This window comes from Poecilia latipinna, unplaced genomic scaffold (genome assembly GCF_001443285.1).
Source record: "Poecilia latipinna isolate Pla-1442-1.1 unplaced genomic scaffold, P_latipinna-1.0 Scaffold114, whole genome shotgun sequence".
Lineage (NCBI taxonomy): Eukaryota > Metazoa > Chordata > Actinopteri > Cyprinodontiformes > Poeciliidae > Poecilia > Poecilia latipinna.
Genome location: NW_015112730.1, coordinates 614,542 through 622,370, shown reverse-complemented (window position 1 = coordinate 622,370; position 7,829 = coordinate 614,542). Strand labels below are relative to the sequence as shown.

General features: G+C 38.5%; 1 protein-coding gene across 1 annotated transcript; it reads right to left on the bottom strand.

Moving 5' to 3' along the window:
* Positions 1–618: 618 nt before the first annotated feature.
* On the bottom strand, positions 619–6,581 carry cgrrf1 (cell growth regulator with ring finger domain 1). Its single transcript, XM_015028124.1, has 7 exons — positions 6,359–6,581; positions 5,561–5,697; positions 4,145–4,322; positions 3,458–3,605; positions 3,222–3,329; positions 682–962; positions 619–632 (listed from the first exon to the last, which is right to left on the bottom strand). Exons 1-6 carry the CDS (start codon positions 6,460–6,462, stop codon positions 702–704), a joined length of 936 nt encoding a protein of 311 aa, XP_014883610.1. The 5' UTR covers positions 6,463–6,581; the 3' UTR covers positions 619–632; positions 682–701.
* Between the last annotated feature and the right edge of the window lie 1,248 nt (positions 6,582–7,829).

Genomic DNA, 7,829 nt, shown 5'->3' with positions numbered 1-7,829 from the left:
CACTTCTCCTTTTGTTTGCTCTGGCTGCATGTGGCCCATGGATTCTGATATGATGCTTGGTGTTCTGAAACTAGATGCTCACTCACTTTCTTGTTAAATAAATTGCCAGCCAGTGGAGCTTTTGGAGATCACTTCCATTTTACTGAGTTAAAGGACCAATTATTTGGGAATTGTCCTTTTTCCTCTATTATTATATCCTCTTAATATCTTGTGTTTGACTGTTAGGTTGTCTGTAAACCAGTTTATCAGAGGACCGCTCTTCTTGACATCTGCCTGTATTACAGATCCTTTGGCTGTAGTTTATTTTTAATAGTTTCTTTTCAGTGTATTTAGACCAAGGTCCTGCATTTTTGTAGTTGTCTCTAATTTAACAAGCCTGAATCAAATAATTCAGTGATGAGCATTAATTTACACAGGGTTTAAGATATTTCATTCTACATATCTGTAATAAAATTAAATAATACACGAGTTTCATTTTCTGAAAGTCACAAAAACAAACAAACCAACAAACAAAAAAAAAACTTGGATAATATTTGACATCAATTCTATGAAACCAGATTATTAGAAGGTGTTAATACAAGTGGAAATAAAGGCTAAGTTGAAAGATCACAGTGTGTTTGTAAGTACAGGATCTTTAACGCCATATAAAGGTGAAGATAAGCAATCTTGTTTGTAATGCACCATCTATATGACACAAATTATTATATTTGTAATGTTGGTCTAAGTGAAAACGACTCCAGGACAAAGGCTCTGCAAATTGGACAATGTTGAAAGTGCAACATGCAACTGTCACAGACGCAGGCGTGTCGGCATGGCAGCAGCACCCTGCTGACTGCTGCATTCTGACATACCACACAGTTTCTACCCATCTCCTCTGACCAGTTGCTCTCCCCTCGGTCAGGACTTCTCTCCATCTGTTCTCCAGCCGGCTCCCCAGAACCTTCAGCCGACATAAAGAGCGGCTGCAATCACAGAGAGAACCCTGTTAGAGCCCAGACAGGCACGGAGCAGCTGACATAGCTGAACCATGCAGGCACCATTTATTCTGATGCATTGTGTTGTAATTTATACAATTACTTTTTCTTTTCTTCTCAATAAAAACTAGTAAATAAAGCAACAAAACAAATCAGTTCATCCTTCCCTGCTGCTGCTGTTTTCTACAGAAAATATTTAACATAACAGAAAGAAATTCCACAGGGCTGCTGATAAATACATTGGCATGGACCATGTTTGTTTTGAAACCATTCATTTTAATACATTTTAACTGATTATTTTCCTTTCCCACAGTAGTAAAATTTAGTTGTATCAACATCAAACTGACAGACAAATAGAAGCACACAATGAAGAGGCAGTTAAAATGAAACATGATTGCATGACTGACTAAAGGATATATGGATATAAGAATATCATTGGAATACTTTTTAATGAGCTACATTAAGGATGTCCAGCTTTACCAGCAGCAAGTTAAAGGTAAATGGAATCATGCATATTCAAACTGAGGTTCTTGTCCTATTAACTTGCTTATACTGACAGGTAGAAGCTGTTGTCTGAGGATAATGAGTGGGGAGCTAAACATGTTCTCTGTATTGTTTCCATACAATCTGCCATGTTGGTTATTGTTTTATAGGTTCTCTGCTGCTGTGAGTGTGATGCTTTATTGTTCAATATGGGGCCAGAAACGTAAGTAACGCATCTTCTGTTCTATTCATGGCAAAGGGACAACACTACCACACATTATGCATTTCGTTAAATTATCTAGTAAAATAAAACTCTATGCATTACACGTGTGGACAAAATTGTTGGTACCCCTTTAATGACCAAAAATCCAACAATAGTTACTGAAATATCTACAAACTGTAACACTAAAAATTAACCAGCGAAAATCAAATCATATTTTTAAAATGGCTCAGCAGAGACTGTGTCCTGTGGTTAGCATGATAGTTGTCTTTGAGCTTCAAGCATGTTAAAGGTCATCTCTAAGCAGAATGACGGTGTTGTGCAGGCCTGTCATGGTAACAAGTTTTGCTGAATGATAAATTGTCCCAGAAGTTATGATAAAAAATCATACTGTTGTTTTGAGACTATTTACGTAAAGGAAACTGCATAATAATCCAAATACAATAACCAATATCTATAGAACATTTAACAGATTTCTGTAAGACATTTTAAATATTCAAAAATAAATGAAACAACCAAAAATAACAAATATCCATTTGGTATAAAGCGAGAGAGAGACAAGAAAATAAACATTCATGCTAATGGAAATTATCAAGCTCATTTTAATTTAACTGATTTACTGCATATTGCAACTACAGTTCTAAATATTATTCAAATGTTTAAGGACTGAAGCCAATGTTTCTGAGTTTGGCAGAAACATCAATGACAAACTGAAGAGAAGGATAATATAAATAGTAACCAAAGAGCCCAGAAAAACCACTAAAGAAATTAAAGGTGACCTCTAAAGTCAAGGAACACCAGCGTCAGATTGAAACCAGTCACTGAGTCAAAGTGGATACCACTGTTGAAAACAAATCATAAAAAAGTGAGTCTGGAATTTCACAATAGATATTGAGCAGCCACAAAGGAGAAAAACTAGAGCCTTTTTCAGACGTAAAAATGAAGCACACCAAGAAAGCAACGCTGGAACATAGAGGAGGTTCGGTTATGCTCTGGGGCTGCTGTCCTGCATGTGGCACAGGGGGCCTTGAAGTAAGATCAAATATCAAGACAAAGTCAGTCTGGAGAGAAACATGCTGCCTGGAGTCAGGAAGCTTGGTCTCAGTTGCAGGTCATGGGTCTTCCAACAGAATAATCCTAAACATCTGTAGAAGGACCAGCAAACCTGTGGACAGGTGCTGAATTCTCATGGGCAACAACTGTCTGACTGCAGTGATCTCTAAAGGTTTTGCAACAAAATATTAAGTTATAGGTACCATCATTTGTTCAGGCCTGTTTTCATTAGTTTGTTTTTATAGTGATTCTGTTGAACCACATTTTAAAAGCCATGTCTGATTTTCATTGGCTATTGAATGAATGAATGAATGAATGAATGAATGAATGAATGGTTACAATAGTCATAAAGTATATTTATGATTACTTTTATCAATTAATTCAGTGACCACTGTGGGGTACCAGTAATTTTGTCCACATCTGTTTCTTATTTAACTTGTTTCAATGTCAAGATAATCAGGAAAATATCCGTAAAGACAAATTTGACATACTTTTAATTCATGCATGTATCCTTGTGAGGTAAGAAGATACTGGAAGAGAATTCGTGCAGAAAGATTGTATTTCCCATCAGGAACATGAATAACGATGACATTTGCCACCTGGAAGAGAACAGAGCAATTTGTTGTCAGAGGAAATCACAAGTGGTAATTATGCACATGCCAATCTTTACTGAGGCTCTTTTACAGTGTTGCATATTCCATTTTAAATAGTAATGAGAAGAACTAACAATATTGTATAGATTTCTGGCCTCAGTTTCTGCCAGAGTCAGGACAGCCACGAGAGGATAGTGTTTCCTTGGCAATGGCCCAAAATCTGTAATCCTCTGGTCAGCAGGGATGCAGGTGTGACATTCCTTTTCGTCCTCGCTGTGGATACTGGCAGGATGAAGTCAAAGGGGTATCTGTCTTATTATCTCAGTCAATGTGATAAAATAATTGGCATCTAACACACAGAATAAAGTATAATTAAGTTACTCTTCACTGACTTTCCAGAATGTAACTGCACATTATTACTTTTACAAATAAAGCTTGGAATCAAACCATATTACACAACACAAGTCTGACTGTTCCACATTCCCTGGAGGTCACTTTGCACTCAGACTGACTTGTTACTGAGATGAACAAAAAATTGCTGACAATTTTTATAAAATAGTGATAGAAACGGACTAAATTGAATCTAAGACATCCACCGTGAAGCATAATCAATTTAAACACTTTACACAATCTATCATTCAACCCATCCATACACACATTTACTCTGACGGGGATAAGCTATGTTGCAGAAATGAGGCTGCCATTCAATCCATGCCATAGTTCCCCCACCGTCTACGACAAATTACTCAATACTGGGTTCCATAATAAAAACTTTCTCAGATTAGGTTCTTTGCTTGCAAGCTTGCAATAAAAAAGGATACTAGAAAGTTTGATGGTAGTGGAAGCGATGGTGCAGTGCTTCAAGGAAGTGTTGAGGACTTGTAAGCCTCAGGTTTTGTTGATGGGTTCGCAGCACCTCCTGCAGAGCGCCGACTTCACAGCCCCAGAAACAGCTCAGTACACAAGGCTCCAAGCAGCAAGGCTTCAGTAATACACCATCTACAAAGGAGTGCATGCGATGGTTAGGGGAAATGGATCCCTGGACACACTGTACAAATATGAGGAACATCTGAAGGAAGAACACAGAACTGTTGATTTATAGTTTACTGGAGCTTCTCCCTGGTGTAGCTTCTCAGTCATCAGGGCAGGACAACCCTTAGTGCTGATGTAGAAAGCACTGATGTAAGAGCAGGACCTGGTCCTGCTTCTTGAAAACATCTCACCTCTCATCCAAAACACTTCCTCATGGAGAATTACCAGTCTCTTTGCGTGCTGGCACACACGCCAGGCACACACGCCTCTATATAAAGAGTAAAAATTGAACTGGACTCCTCCTGAACTGTTCCGCATCCACACAAATCTTATAAGTGTTCTGATAGGACACTCTGAAGCGATTGCTGGCAGCTCAGATCCAGAAGTCTTCCCGACATTTGGTCCTTCGAGCTGGATCTGAGAGACTGCTTCAGCAATATATTGTCGGAATGGAAAGGAGGGATCCACATGGAGAGTCTGATCGTCCTCACCGACGCAGCCAGCTGCTGTCGTACCTCCAGGACTATGAGGTGGACTACCACGCTAAGAACCACCTCCCTCAAGAACAGGGTCAGACCATCTACTCATCCTGAGATTTTCCAATACATTCATAATATGAAAGGGAAGCATGATCAACTGCGGCTAGATGTGTAACGCCTGACAGAACTGATCTCTAGCTCTCCTGTACCAGCCCCGCAGCATGCTACTTCACGATCTGGACTTTGTGAGGATGGGATGTCAGACCCACTTGAACCCACTAGTAAACTGATGTCAGCCAGAGGTCACAAGGACCCACATCAGCTTGAAAGTACTCCACAGGTGCCAATTAGGGATGAGTCTCAATGTCCACCAGTTAACCAGCATGACCTGATTGAGGAGCTCGCACACAGTAAGCGTTGACAGGCAACGCAAAACACAGTCACCATCATCTTCAGTTGAATCATCCCCTGAATCTCAAGATTTCCTTCAGTTAACAGAAGAGGGTGGGAGGTCCCCTCCACCCCAAGATTCAGCACCACTGGGTTATTTCCAGTCCAACAGAAACAGAAGCAGGTTCTACGATGGACACCAAGTCTGATTGCTCTGTGGTGGAACGCGAGAGGAACTCTACGCTGTGGAACCATGGAGGAAGACCTTCAGGAGCTGAAGGATATGATACAAGGTCACACTTCCATTATCTTACCTGATTACATTTTATCACTCACCACTGACACATGCTGGCCCGGATCCCAGTGCAAGAGAAAACGGATTGGTCTCCTGAACCATTAGTTTCTCAGGAGTCGACACTGTGGACTCTGAATCCTCATGACTCAGAAGAAACACTGGGACATCAAAGCCAAACCTGGTATACAGAATAAACAAATTGCTAGAGTTTAAATCTCACTCCTAATGTTTTTATGATAGATTTTTCTTCTAACATTAGTTGGAAGAAAAGCATTCCAAAACATCAAACAATTTCTGACCTTAAAATATGTACTTTTAACAAACTGCATATCAAACTCCTGGTTTGGTGGGCATACGATAGGCAACAACAATAACACAGAATCACAATGATTAGATAAATTAGTACATATAAAAAGAGATCACTACTATTCAGTTGAGATTCGTTAAAAGTCACATCCTTTTTGAAAAGTTATTTTGACAGTAAAGGTAGCAGACCCCAGGGATAGGAAAATAGACAGAATGTGTCAATATAAGCTTATGATGGTTGGTGTGTGCTGAGCAAACACCAACTTTCCTCTTCACAATACCACAAAAACAAAAAACACATTTCGTGTAATAAAAATGTTTATTTTTAGTTATTCGTCAGAAACTTCATGCTCTTTGGTCTTGATGAGGGCGGTTACTCCTTTGCGCGGTAGAATCTAAAAGACGTCTGCATCACAAGCCGTCTTTGCATTAGCAAAACACAAACATGCTTCTGTTGGACATACGAAAGTAAAAGGCGAAAACCTAACAAGGATATCGTTTATAAAGACGGAAGTTAAGCGAACACTGCTTACCAACCCAGCACGATGGCAGCGGTCACGAGAAAACACAGAGAAACCACAGCGATGTAGAAGAGTGGAGAGTATTCATACAATGTAACGAGAAGAAGCGTGGCCATCTCATCCAATAGATGTACCTGAACGGATCAGCTGAGTCTGACATTTGAAGTAAACAAGGGGTAAGGCAGACATGATGGGACCTTCTTCTTTTCGGATTCGTCAGTAAACAGAGTATTTCTACTCCTTACTGCCACCACCTGGTGTGGAGTTGAATGACGCTTCAATTACATATTGCTGGCAGTGTGATAACGTTACAATCTCTTCTGTCCGATGATCACACACTTGTCTGTTATATTTCCCTACAGTAAATATTGTTTTACTTATTCCTTTCTTTCACCCTTTGGTTTTCATTTCTCCAGTATTCTTCAAATTTCCATCCATCTGATGACACACGACTCAATTGACATCCAGCAGAAAAGTGCAGGACTCTCATATTTTGTCCATATTTTATGAGTTTGAGGGATAGATTCTGTGTGAATTTTGGCAAAAACAGACCTTTTTCTCCACCCAGTGCAGTTATTTGGTCCCTTAAAATCTGCTTAGATTTACATTCTGATTGTAGCGACACAAAAACAAATAAAGCTAAACCGAAATAGGACGAATCCCAACCAAGTTAAACAGTGTTTTACTATACTTGTTAAAAATACATTAAATGTGTGCATATTATTTCTTACACTTTTATCCAGCAATGAGATTCTCAAAAAGGCTTTTGGAAAGTGCATGGTTTGAACGTTTTTCTGACCTGATCAGGATGAATTTATAGAAACAATTCAGGAGAACATGGTGTACTGAACAGACCTACCCAGAAATGTCATGTTGTCTCATTGAACTTCTCAACTTGATGTGGTAAAATGTCTCTCATAAATGGACTTGTTTTATATATCTCAGCAAGGAATTTCTGAAATTCAGATTTTATTCTGTAGATTAAATTATTTTGTAAGATGTATTGGCAGCAGGTGAGGAGTATCTTTGCACTACCACAACATGTTTTTTTTTAAAAGAAGAAAATAATATTGGGTGTATGCTTGTATTGTTCTTTTTAACCTTTATTTTAGTTTATATATCATTAATGTTGTACACTGTGAGTGTGTGAAACCATGTCAAATTCCTTGGTTGTAAGAACGTAAGACTGTATTGTTTTTTCATGACTAAGTTTGCCATAATAGTGAAGTCTGATGCACACAATTTGATTTAAAATAATAATAAAAAAACAATTAATTCCCATGGACATTTGATCAAACTCCTTACCTATAGAAAATGAAGAAGATCCGATAAAGAGGACGTCTTTAATCACATATAAATAAATAGTTCAGATTATAGTAGAATTAATACATTTCATTTAAGTTATTAGGTAATAGAATGGAAAAACAATTTATTGATAATGATTGCAAGTCTGTGATTAATACAGGAATCTGCGATGTAACGC

Bases quoted from the DNA above. Each gene is read 5' to 3' on its own strand.
- cgrrf1 (XM_015028124.1), bottom strand. From the start codon at position 6,462: ATGGCCACGCTTCTTCTCGTTACATTGTATGAATACTCTCCACTCTTC. The intron at 3,330-3,457 runs GTTAGTTCTTCT...GTTCTCTTCCAG, and splicing joins CCAGAAATCTATACAATATT to GTGGCAAATGTCATCGTTAT. The intron at 963-3,221 runs GTATGTCAAATT...CTGTGATTGCAG, and splicing joins GATACATGCATGAATTAAAA to CCGCTCTTTATGTCGGCTGA.